This window comes from Camarhynchus parvulus, chromosome 8, assembly GCF_901933205.1.
Source record: "Camarhynchus parvulus chromosome 8, STF_HiC, whole genome shotgun sequence".
Classification (NCBI taxonomy): domain Eukaryota; kingdom Metazoa; phylum Chordata; class Aves; order Passeriformes; family Thraupidae; genus Camarhynchus; species Camarhynchus parvulus.
Genome location: NC_044578.1, coordinates 20,444,288 through 20,457,981, shown reverse-complemented (window position 1 = coordinate 20,457,981; position 13,694 = coordinate 20,444,288). Strand labels below are relative to the sequence as shown.

General features: G+C 36.6%; 1 protein-coding gene across 1 annotated transcript in view; it reads left to right on the top strand.

Annotated features, from left to right (window-relative positions):
- The window catches only part of VAV3 (vav guanine nucleotide exchange factor 3), a 145,014-nt gene that overhangs the window by 97,688 nt on the left and 33,632 nt on the right, over nucleotides 1-13,694 (top strand). The window contains exon 19 of the mRNA XM_030953354.1: nucleotides 78-123. Within this exon, the coding sequence (XP_030809214.1) occupies nucleotides 78-123 (46 nt within the window). The remainder of the gene's footprint in view (nucleotides 1-77; nucleotides 124-13,694) is intronic.

Here is a 13,694-nt window from a genome sequence, read left to right as displayed (position 1 = left end):
TGGTAATGAAAGGATTGCAGTGAGCCTCTGTAAAAACATGTTTATTCATATCCTTGATTCTTCCTTTTGCTCTGCAGAAACGAACAAATGGAATTAGAAGAAGCTCTAGACATGTGGACCCAGGTTTGTGTCATGACTTTTTACTACGTAAACATTAAATAAAAAGAGTAAGAAAGCTGTAACTTGCTTTGTGAAGTTGCATTGTGACTGCTATTGCCATGTACACAATGCTGAGAACTTGACTGCTGAAGTCATGAAGGTCTAAAGCGGTTGCTCTGTTTGTGATTTCAAAGATAAGGTCAGCTGGTTGAACTCTTTAGTTTTTTTTCCCTTGTTTTTTCTTTAAGTAGAGCTCCGGTTCTATTTGAACAACAAAATGCCTCTGGGCTTTCAGTTAATATGACCCACCCTACTGTACTCTGTAGTTTTATAAGAAATAACTAAGGGATGAATAGCAGACAGTTGCTTATAAAGTTCAGGTTCTAAGTCTTCAAGTTGTGGGTGTTCTCAGCTCTTAACTGTAGTGGTGCTCAGTGCTTAACTGTTTGAGTTGCTTTTTTCAAAGGCATAAACCAATTGCAGTTTTATATTGAACTTCAAACTGATTTTATTTTTCCTGTTACTTTATAGTAGATATTTCTGTGGAATCATGGCAGCAGCAGCCCTTAAGAAAATTAAATGCTTGGTTATAGGTTGTGTACTCAAGTGGGTGAACATTTCCTCTGGAGACTCATTATGTGTCTGTATAAAATATTCAATGTTTTTCCGTGTAACTCTGTGATATTTTTAGTGTCATTTTAGTGTCAGTAATTATATTTCTGTCCTTTATGTTTCTTGTATAGTTTAATTACTGGAGATTTGTTATGCAGATATTATTTGGAATAAAAGTAAGCTGTGGATTATTAAATATTTCTAGATGTGGACATCTGAGAATAGTTGGAGTTAAACATTAAACAGGATGGCAGTTCTGTACACCACATTACAGCCTGGCAGAGCTAAGCACTTTTCAAAAAGTAGGAATGCTGGTTGTGCCACTAGCATTGCAGCTGCCTTGGCTTGGAAAGCCTCAGTGTTGTAACTAGCTGGAACAGACCACACCTTTCTTACTCACGTACCTTCGACATGTTTTGGAACACGTATTGTCACTTTGTTCCCTCTAGCAAAATAAACCTGCTCCATGATTCTAGAAATTGTTCTGTGTGTTGTGACGACTGCAGCCATAAAAGCAAAAAATGAGCACCCTGTAACTCTGAAAATTAATACAGTCAGAGGGGAAAACATCAAGGGTGGGAATTAAATAATGCAGAAGGAGATGATTTCTTCCAAGTGTTTGCTAACAAGACTGAGTTCTTCCCATTCATTGGTGCATGTTGCAGTGAAGTGTAATTGTGTGCTTGCAGAATAGTCCTTATAGGTGCAGTACCTTTAAACACAGCTGTCTCATATAGAGTCATAGAAGGTCAAGTAATTGAGCTTTTGAATATGCTGGTGATTTTACTTGCTGTTGAAGTCTGATGGAAATCTTTGCAGAATCTTTATATACAAGGGTACTTTAAAAGTAGTTTTTATTGAAGTACCACTGAAATCACCAAAAATAGTTGAATTAAGTAGGTGTTTCAAAGCTGCATGTAGCCAATGCCTAAAATTCTGCTTGCCCCCTGCCTTGTCTATTTGCCTACATAGAACAATTCTTAGAGTTGTTGGGATAATCTTGTTATGGAGTGAAGTTCTTGGTCCTCATATTTTTGAAAGCCAAAAGAAATGCACAATGTTTGCATAAATTTTAAGTCCCTTTCTTAGAGACATGGCTCTAGGAGAGTTCTTACAGAATTGCTTCTGAAATGTTAAAGGTTTTAAATAAATAATAATGAGAAATATATTACATGCTAATGTGCTCTGTACATATACCATATACTGACAGTTTTCAAATGAAATGACATTTTTGTTTTGCATTTTGTCAAGATAGGCATTTCTGTGTCCTCCTGTAACTCGGTGGGTATAATTTTTAAAGTCTTTGGTAAACTCCTGGCATCTGTTTTGCATGATCTAAGTATTACTGTTCATCAGATTGCACATTGCCTTGAGAGACAGGTGCTATCCAGAGGGCAGTGCTTGGAAGAGATCAGTCATGTCAGGCATACATTACTGCATTGAGCCTCAGAGCTTTCCAAGAGCACTGACATGTACAGTTCTGAAGAGTCTGAGTGCCAGGATGCTCTTTTTGCTGAGAGACATGGTCAAAAGGTTGTCTGCCAGACTGCTTTGTCTTTAGGAGGTTTGGTTGGCTGCTGCTGCTGCAGCCAGTGCTGTGATGGTGCTGGAGCTTGGTGCTAGGCTAGGGAGCTGAAACTTGCTGTGAATCAATAACCAGCACGTGCAGTGACTAAATATCGATGGAGTTTGATATCAACAGTAAATGCAGATATTTTGGGTTGTAACTTTTCAAGATTGTTCTGTCTGTCTTGGTTATTTTAGTAAAGAATAATGAATAGCACGGTCAAGTTAATGCATTAGTGCTTTTTTTATGCTTAAAGTCAAATTCAACTTTTGCTGACCTAGCTTAGCCCAGAATGAAAAATCATTCAAATTTGATGAGAAGTAGTCCAAGTTGAAGGATGGTCTAAACAAGACAATGGAAGGATTCTGGATTAAAATATCTTGTTTTCTGCAGGTAAAGCTTATTGATGAAGGAACCTATTTAGCTGAAGTACCCAAAAGGCAGTAAATTAGTTTATAGCTTTTTTATTTTTGTTTCTTTCAAGTTGGGTTAAAAGTTTTGACAGTGACAGTTTCCTCCTCGAGATTTGCTTTGTGCTGGATAAGAAAGGTAGAAGAAAAAATGATTAATGGATGATGAGTCAGAGAAATTTCCATGAAAGGAAAGCAGTCATGAGAAAAACATGTACAAAAAGAACAGTGTGCAGAAACTGTACAGGTGAAGAAAAGACTGGAAATCCTACAAAATATGGCTTTGTCTTTATGCTGTGCACTAGGCCTTCAGCCTGCAATCCAGTTGCAGAGAGCCTCCTGATTTACTGCATCTACTAAACTTTAGTGGGACAGGTTTTAAATAACATTTCTTTGGATTAGGCAGGAGATAGTAAAAGGCATTGATGAAATGAACTGGTGAATACATCTGCAGCTATAAATCCAGGGAAAATTTGGTGTACAGCTTGCGTGTGACTGTAGAACAACATGATTCTGCTTAAATACATTTGAGAAGTGATCAGACTGATGTCAGTTTTTGCATAGAATGGGCATGTGAAATGATAATTATATGACATTTTATTCTCATGTAGAGAATATGTTTGAGCATGGAAAATACACCATTGGCTTAAATGACAAGTGAAGCATTCATATGTATATTCATAAGCACAAATTCTTACTGTGTGAAATCTTGAGAAGGATGATGAAGTCTGATCAATGTTTTTAATGGAAATAACTTTGTATTTATTTTAATGTGAGTAAAAATTACTGTCTTTCTCAGCTATTGAAATAGTACAGTGTATGTTTGCTGTCCTTTTTTTTATGGTATAAAGAGTCTAAATGTGATAGATTCACAGCTTAGTGTTTTTGAAACTGGTTTTACCCTAAACACTTCTGCTAATATAAACATTGGAATTTTAATCTCTGTAAGTGTGAAAGTATATTTCATATCCGAAGGATAAACTTGGTAAAAATAGAATACTTGAAGCCTTATAGTCAAGATTCATTGTAGATTAAACTCAAAATTTGATCTGTGAAAGATCACTGCTGAGCATGTTCTGACTTCTTAAACAGCTGATTTCTTTATAAACAAGGATTAAAGATTAGAAAGCCTGAGTTCTGAACCGAGGGCCAGAACCAGTATTTTTCCCATTGCAGAAAGTAAAATATTTGAGTAAAATATCCCAAACTTTTTTGGGATGGAGGGAAACAATACTAGCAGGTCATGTATACAGTGCAATAGCTTGGGAAAATGTATCTTTCAGGCCATGAATTCAAAGTTCAAATAATAATTTTAAAAAGAGGTATTCATATTTCTGGTTGGTGTCTGATCCATATTTGTTTTGTGAATCCTCTAATATTGGCTTTACACAGATTATTAAAACCCCCTTGGGATCTGAAGAGAGTCTCACTGAGTTTAGGTCCTGAAGTATATGCATTGAACAAGGAACAACAACAATGTGTGTAGGGAAAAGTATAATACTGGAGGTACGTTTATTTCATTAGCTGTAGTGGGAAATAAGCTACTCTGTGCTTCATATTTTATTGAAGTTGGATTTTGGAATCTTCTAACTAGGTTGTTTGTGTGATTAGTAAGCAATGAAACAATATTCAGGGGTTTGTGTAGTGTGGTAGTGTTTGCATCCTTAGGAGTAAAAATTAGGGGTAGTGTCATATTGGCAGTTTAAGTTTTCTTTTCAGTTAAGAATGAAGCATGCTAGACTGTGAGATATTTCCACAAATTCTTACACAGTGTGCTCTGTGATATGCAAGTCTAACTCTGATTTCCATTTCAGTGCCACTCCAAGCTATGCCCAGCCAAAAGCAAAATCTGGCTCAAACTCAAATGCTGGGATATCCCAACCAGCAGATAATTCTTTGCCAAGTATGCAGTTGTTATAGATAAAGCTACCATTTAACTAAGATTTGGAAGCGTGTCACCCATTTTCTTGTTTCATTGAGCTCTCCAGGCACATCCTCAGCAGTCCTGATTGACTTCTCATTCAGCCCGGTATAGAGAATAGCCAATTTCATGGATGAGAAAAGATAACCTTCTGCAGCGTGAAGCCCAGTGCTGAAAACAGGCATTCAGGAATTTATTTCTCCACTTCTACAGTGGCAGCAGCTACCTGGGAGTTTGACTGTGGTTTTGGTGGCCCAGTATTAACTAACTGGCCATCAAGATAATGTTGAGAGCAAGAATTTATTTTGGTTTTAAGCCATAGAAAAAAGTCTACCAAAAAAAAGTGTTAAATAAGCCCCCTGTATTTCATGAGGAGTTGACTGATGTCATTGATAGCATCTCCTTATTAGGGTTGTCTTCCTCAGGATCAATTACACCAAATAGCATCTTTTTACTTTGGTAAAGGAATCTTGTAGACTCAAGAAATACACTGGTGTCTTTCATATACATTTAATACTGTTATTTAATTATATTTCATGTAAATAAAATGTAGGAGTGAATAGCAATCCCTCAAGAGCTAGAATATGCATATGGCATTCTTTCCAGCTTTAGATACTGTTAGCATGGAACATGATGTGTTTTAATGGCTGGACAAAATGAGTGACTGTAAATTAAATTGAGGAAAGCCAGGAGGAATACTGGAGCAAAGAGAAATGTATCACAAAACTTTCTCTAGTGAAGAAATAGTTGTTTGACAAAGTTTGAGGTCTTTTATATTGTTTGTGGAGCATTAGATTTACGGAGTAACTTAGGACTTCTCTGCATGCTAATGTTTTAAGCAAGCTACAGAACAAGGTTTGATTTTACATCTACGTGACACATGTTTAACTTTTGGCTGGGTTTTATTCAGCTATGGATACTTCTTCCTTTTCTACACAGCATCTAAGCACTTTGTTCAAGGTGCCTCTACTGTATCCAATACATGTCTCTAGGTATCTTTGTGGAGCAGAGGAGTTGCAGGTCAGAACGGGTTTTAGGGGGCAGCTGGGAGCACCCTTGCTGTAAGGAGAACACTCCTTGGCAGGAAGGATGTGCTGCTCACTGACACGGTGTGGAACCCTGGAGCTCTCTGAGGGACTTTGATTGCAGCTCTAACCTGACCATCTCTTGGTATTGATAGACATGTTTGAGCATGTTTTACATCTAGTGGCTGGGATGGGGGTTGGTGTTTGAGACCAGAGTCAGTGAATTTCTTTGTAGTCTCAGGTTCTCTCAGCTGGGCCTCAATGGCTGTGAATTCAGAGACACACTGAATTGTGTAACCTAATTTATCTCACATATTTATTAAAAATATGTATTACATTCAAGATGTTTGCTTTTTTTTTTCCTTTCCTCTACAGTGCTTCACAAAATAATGAATTCATCTTTGTTGTGTTACAAGAAAGGACATGTCTAATGTTTTGCACCAAGAAATTTTCCACTAATGCGTTTCTGGCAGGTGAAGCAGAGTTTTGTCTTCCAATGAAGCATTTCAAATGCAGTTAAATGATTTTTATTTGGGTTGTTTTATTTTAAATTAAAATTATTTTTACATTCCTGTTGGGGAGAGGTATTTGAAAGGTGCTGTCCCCTTGGCATCTCAGCAGTGAGCTAACATTCAGAGAAGAACATAGCCTTTAGCCTTTTCTTTTAATTAAACATCAGAAGACCCAGATGCCAAAGGGTGAAATGTATTTATTTTGTCAAACTCTTTCATCCTTGTCGGGTTGGATTGCAAGATTAGTTTTTAGTTGAGTGATTTAAACTCTTTTGTCTTACTGGTTATGTTTTTGGGACTGTCTCTATATCTTAAGCAATTAAGATTTCATTTTTCTTTTGGAGAAGTAATGGCGTTCAATACATACGTAGCCATATACTAACATAACTTTTAAGCTGAGATGGATTTAAAATCCTTCAGTATCTTTTTTCCTTTTCTGCATAAAACCACTCAACATCAACTATTTAAGCAAAACATCACTGTTCAGAGATAACTGCATGGAAGTTGTCAGGAAGAAAAAAGGAAAAGGTCAAGTAGAGGTGGACAAAATGGGCATACAAGTATGATCAATAAAACAAAAAAAATACACTTTTTTGTATTTTAAGCACACAAAAGTAGTGCAGTGCAGCACTATTTAAAAAAAAGGAAGAGACGGGCTATGTGGCCCAAATTTGCCTTTACTTACCTTGGCAAATGAAGTGAATTGCTTGGTATTTGGTAAAGTTTATTGGGATTTACAAACCTCTTATTCATCTTCAGGAGGAATATTGCATTTACCCATATATTTTCATATCTGATTTTAATCTTCAGGGTGCTGTAATTCTCAGAAGGCAAAACAAAGATAATAGGCAATGAATAATTAAAAATAGTCAAAAGTAACTGAATTTTAACAGTACTATAAAGCATATGGTTTCTTTTTTTTGTGGCTCACTCATTTAACTAAATCAGTATTTGATCACTACTTCAAAGTAATTCTCACACAAAGAATTTGGGAAACATTGTAAAATTGAAAGCAGCCATCCCATGGGAGAAAAAAGACTGCTGAAAATTCACGCAAGAGAAGCTCCCAGAACTGCCTCTGTCTTTTGCCTGAGGAAGGTTTTAAAGCTTGGTAGAAGAGGCCAGAGGCAAGATCCTGAGAAACTGATGGTGCTTTTCAGGAGAGTTTTTAATCTGCTCACCACTTTGAGATTACCAGAGAAGGGAACAATGAAGTTGAGCTAGGCTGCAGGCCAAGCTAGCTCAGGATCCCTGCAACAGCAGCCAGTTAAATGGATGCTGAAGGCCAGAATTTGAGGTAAGGTGCTGTGGTACCTCCCACCTTACCTTGTGTATTCATTCCTTAGCTCTTAATTTTCCTTCCATGTATTCCATCCTTCCATGTATTTTCATTAGCACTTTTTAAACCACTCTAAAATCTTCACAACTTGCTTTAACTGTCACTCTCATAATTAGCTGTGTGAATAAAACACATCTGTTTGCTTTTAACTTGCTACCGTTTGCTTTGACTCCTGTACGTTTTTGGATCAAGAAAAAGATAAATAAATAAGGAAATAATGAGTACTTTTTCCCTGGTCACTATTATGCCACTCATGAGTTGTCCGTCATATCCCTCCAGTCACGTGCCCTCTAGCCTAAAGAGCTATTGTGTGCTTAATTCTGCTGATACAGAAGCTCTTCTGTATGCCTGACCATCCTGTTTGCTGTTTGTGGGCTTCTAGGTCCAAGAGTTGTCAGTCTTTCTAGTTCTGTGTCTGCCACAAGAAATTTCTTAAGAGTTGGTACAGAGCAGAATCCAATTATGATATTGAAGAACTGATTGTAAAAAACACTTAGCAATTACTCTGAGATCTGTTGTCTCTATGATGATGCCTGTTTCACACTCCATCATTGTGTATGAGGATTCAATCCATATGTCACTTTAAGTGTTTCATGAAGGTGTGACCAAAGATCCTTCAGGTCAGATCCTGACCTCCAAAGATCCTTCCAGCCAGAGTTATTCTCTGATTTTCAATCCTATTGTTGATGAAATCTTCCTTCACTTTTTTGCAAGTAGTGTTCTTTTTAAAGAAATGCTTTTGCACCTTCAAGACTTAATCCACTCTTACTACCATTTTAATAATGCTTATTAATTTTTTGAACAAGGAAGGGCCAAGCACAGATCCCTTTGGGTGACTCTTCTGGACACTGCCTTCTAGTTCAATACTGTTGTTCCAGCCTTTTTTTGCCCTGTCCTTGTGTTGTTTACTTATCGGGGGCAGGGGGCAAAATTTTCCTCTTACATCATGTAAGCTGGAAGAGAGCCTCATTGTGAGTCGTGTTAAAATTATTTTGCTAATCCACATTTATATACAATCCTATTTCATTGTCTGCTTTAAAGAACTCTAAACAATGTCCCTGACTTGTGCTTAAAAAGTATTAGTAGTATTATATTATCCATAGACTTGTAAATTCTGTTTCTATAGTAGGCTTTACCAGTCTGCCTTGTACAACTGTCAGATATTTGTGTTGAGACATCTACTGATTACAACTCAGTTTCTCACATATAACTACCTATTTTTATGGTACTGGGTTGTTTTAAGAAATAGCTTGCAGATCATAATTAGCAGCTCAGCGATGTAATGTTCGAATTCATTTGGTACTTAGCATTTTCAAGTAGTGACATTATAAAACCTGATCTGATGATTTTTCAGTAGAATTTATTTATTTGGTTGTTTTAATCCTTAGATGTGGTTTATCCAGGAAAAAAGGTAAAGTACTTAGGCATTAAGTGAAAGAACTTGGAGTTCAGCCCTCATTGCTGCTCTTGCTGACCTACAAATAAATAGAAGACATGTTCAGTCTTGCTCTCTTAGAACTTGTGTCTCTTAAGCTTCAGTGTGTAACAGGGAATTAAAAAGTAACTTCATTATCTGATACCTTGAAAACGTGCCTCGGTCCGTTAACCGTAGAGGTTATTCTTTAACCAGCCTGTTTGGAATAGGGCATGTGGAGAGGGGACAGCATGAGGCACTCACTGTCTTTTAGTTCAGACAATAAAGTGTGATGTTTACTCTTCTTGGACTTTTTCCTTAATTGGGTTTGACAGCAACAAATAGCATGACATATAGTACAACAAGAGCTGCATGTATGGATCACAGCTTTCCTTCCAGAACAACATTACACTCCTGGCAGTAGCAGTCTTCTTGTGACTGGCAAGGATCATTTTAGTACTCTGGAATTCACTTAATACTGGTATATCTTCAGCATTTTTTTCTTTATTTCTTCTTTACAGAAGATCCTACAGGTTGCCCTATAATTTTCACCCTCCCCTTTTTTGCTTTATTATGGGGACAAGAAAGGCTGAAAAGGAAAAGAGTATGAGGCTTAATGATAGGGACTTAAAGCTCTGACTGCTCCTGTGCGTTGTGTGCCAGTTTTGTTATTTGTCCTTTTCTGGAGGTGTTGATTTAAACCCTGTAATTGTGTGTTGCTCTGCACAAGGCTCAGGCACCTGAGAAGCACTAAAGGATCAACTAAGCTCAAAGAGCCAGTGGTGGGATTTAAGTGTCTGAGGTGTATTCTTTGTCAGGGCAGTATTTTGGGAGAAAGAGCCAAGTCTGGGTGTTCTGCTGGTGTCAGTTTGATCTCTGGTGATTCTTTGATGTAACTACAGGCTGTTGCCACAATGTGTGGCATTTTTTCCCACTGAGGTGTCCCCTTACTGCCTTTCTTTTGAATCTGTGGATCACCCAGTCACAGGCTAAATAACTTCAGTGAGGTAATGGCAAACTGGTCACGGGAGGCAGCCTCAGTGAGGAGATAAGTCAGCCTGACTTGCCTGGGATATCAACCCACAGACTTTATTGCTTTCGGGTGTGGTTTCTGTCTTAACAAATCTCACACTTTGCTGGAGTATATAAGCCACATTCAGACTGGAAACAGAAAATGGAAGGAGAACCTTCACTATTGTGCAGGTGAATATATGAGGGTTTCCTTGACAGGGAAGGAAAGAAGCAAAAATATGTAAGATGCAGTGTGATTATTATGGCAGCATTGATGTCTTGACAGGGACTAAACTTGATACCCATCAGTATTGCCTATGATAATTTACCAATAATGTCTTGATTTTGCAACAAAGATCAAGTGATGGATTATTGTATGTTTTCATTTTTGCATTTAAGAGAAGGTCCTTTTACAGCTTATTTATTCATCATGTAAGCAGTCTTCAAGTTAAGAACTTATTTATATATAGACATAGAAAATTATTCTACTTAAATTTGTAAACTATTTTGAAAGTTGGAACTAAAAATTGAAAATATTTTTCTTTGATAAAAGGGAGCATATCAGAATAGTATAAAATTTCTCATATGCTAGTTGTGCTAGAAGAGAAAGGCTGACATAAATGAAGACAGTAAAAACTTAGATGTAAGATATATATTTTTATACGCAGTGGATATTTTCATTGTAGTCTGAATGCCTTTGTCTAGGTATATCTGCTAATTGAGACTAGGGATACTACAAGTTCATGGGAAAGTTGGAGGCTTCACAAAATGGGATGCATTTTGAATTTTCTAGAATTTGTTTTCATCGATTTCCAATACTTCAAATATGCAAAGTGTGCAGCATAAAAACAAAATCCCGAGTATATACTGTTTAGGAATAAACAATTTTAACTGCCTTGGGGTGTTAACAGTGAAATACATATTCACCTTTTTTTACTTCTATAGCACAAATACTTTGTAATGAAAGCAAGTTTTATTCTCTTTTCTCAAAAAAAAAAAAAAAATTATTTGCTGTAGCCTATACAGACCAGAAATAAGTGGGCATATTTTTTAAAAACAGGTTTGTTTTAGCCAAAAAACATGGTGTCTTTTTGTTGCTTTAATATAATGCCTTAATTCTTGGCTGCATTTTTCTGTTGATGCTTGCATGCAAAGAAGGTGTATAAGGCCTGAAATTTTTTTGCACGTGTGCTAAGAACTATCAGTTAAGAAGTAAAAGAAGTGTCTGCTGTAATCAGGGTAGAGGCCACAGTGAAGAAAAATTGCTTGAAGAGTAAGATCATGAGAGTGTTTAACTTGAAAAGCTGAAGGATTATACAGCATTATGAAGAGGGTGCGTGCAGGCAAAATTATTTGTCATGTGCTGGGACCTGCCTGCTTTGCCAGGAATCAACTTCTTCCCTTTCACGTTGTGTAATAATTTAAAATGCTTCTCTTGCCAGAGAATTTAGTTCTTGTAAGTAACACAAATGGGAGACTAAAGCCTTTCATCTTAGAGGCAGATGCTATTAGTCAATACTGAGCACAAAAGAAATTGTCTGAAAGAGAATTGAATTCTTATTTTGCAATTCTTGATGAATAAAATGCCAGCACATATTCAGCAGTGTGTGTTTTTAAATTTGATACCTGTGAAAGGTTGTAGGTGACGTAGGCATGTATTTTCATGGATTCTATATTGTTAAAATTATTCAGTCTGTGAATTCTCAACACTAGTAAAAATGTCTAGGTTCTGTACAAGATTCATGAAATTTTGCAGGATTAAATTCAGTTTCCAAAGTGGCGTTCCTGTTTTCAAGCATTTTCCCACTTAATGCTTGCTGAAGAATTATCCTGGGGTATGGGGCAATGAACATTTAAAACACAGCTCCAAATAATTATTCTGTAGAATAATGGACTTGTGTATTCCAAGATTTGTCCCTGTTTTTCAGAGCCTTTTGCTTTACTGTAATCTACTGTCTGGACACACCTTCATAGCTCATCTGTAGTATCTGCCCAGTGCAAGTTGTTGGCCCCTGAGGGCAGGTGCATGTTTGAACAAATGCATGAGTTAGAATGCCATGCCTGTCTATGGCATCACATTAAAAGTTGTGGTAATTAACACTGGTTAATCTTCATACCATGTGCTTTTATAAAAAGCATCACCACATGTACCACACTTTTTAATTGATATGCCAAAACTCCATTTTGCTTAACTTAAAAAAAATAATAAATTAAGCTCTTGACTTTTCAGGCAACATGATTTTTAAAGTTTATATCCCTATTTCACCTCCTAGACTACATTAAAAGGATGAGATTTCATTACGTTGTCAAAACAAGTGAAAACTGTGTTTTTGAACCTGATTATTCTTTGTTTATTCCCATGAGACATTTAGTGCTCAGCTGTTTCTAATGCTTGTTCAAAGTGCTGAGACTCTTTTCAATCCAGGCAATTCCAAAATCCCTTCCTCTCACAAGGATAGCTGCCTGTGTCACTCCAAGTAAGTAGTTGCCTGAATAAACATTTGAAGTTAGAATTGTACAAAACAAGAGCTTGTCCTTAACACTGGTATGGAGGAAAACCTGCTGTGAAGAGGAAACTAAGGTCTGTCAATGAAGGAAAAATAGTTTTCACTGTAAATTAATCACAAAGTATGTGGCAATGACCATTAGGAAGTCAGTGACTTTTTTAGCTCTCTGCTTTCTTTCAGTGCAGTCATGGAGAGAGCCCTCCTTCTCTTTTGAGAAATTACCTGGGTTAGAGTGTAAAAACTACTACATAATTTAGAGTGTTAGAGTTAAAACAGTAGTAGAGTGTAAAAACTATTACATAATTTTGGAATTGCACAAGAAATGTTGGTTATTTTAGACATACTTTCTTGCATTTGCAATCTGAAGTTCTGAAGTTCTCAGCCTAGGGCATGTTCAGGTTTTCTGAATTAATATGGATCTACAAAGACAAATATATGTATTATCGGCAAAGACTGAATGTTTGAAAGATGCAGATACAGCTTATGAAAATGCTTGCTGTGCAAATGGGATTGGGTTAGCATTTGTAGATTCTTTCAGCAGTGAAAGAATCTACAAATTAGTACTTGACTAATTTTTTTGTTGTTGTTGTTGTAACACTTTGTTGCCTGACTTCCCAAAATCTTCAGAGTTTCTTTTGCTTCTGTTTTGAGACACAACAGTAAATTAAACTCAGGAGTGAATCTGTGAGAGTTATGAGCAGAACCACCCTTAAGGACGTGAGAGACAAATGGTCATCAACCATCTAAATAAGAATAGAGTCATTCTTTCCTAAAAGGCTGCCCTTGTGACTTTCTCTTCTGAAGTTTAAAAACATGGCTCTTCAGAAGCATTTTTGTAGTGCCAGTTTTTTTTCTTGTGCAGGGATGAGCTTCCAGGCTCCTTAAAAAGAATGTCACGATGTGCCAAATAAATATCCCTGCTTAAGAGTGAAGTAAGAAAATGCTTTCTGTTGGAGTTAATTTTTTAATAAAAAAAATTCTGAAACTTAGTTTGGATTTTGGATTTTCTTGGCTAAATTTCTTATTTCTGATCAAAATAAGTGCTGTCTTTAAGCAGCAAAACTACTGTAATATAAAAACGAATAAATGTGTAGAAATAGAAGAGAACTCATACAGTTTCCAAAAGCAGCCTTGTAAATTGAATAACATTGCTAGTCTTGTTTATTTTCCTTGAAATGATCTCCTGCTATGATCTGTGTGGATCTTAACTAGAAAATTGAGATACAGTGGCTTATCAGGGGGCTTTTTGCTAATGATCAGATCTACAAAACCTGGGG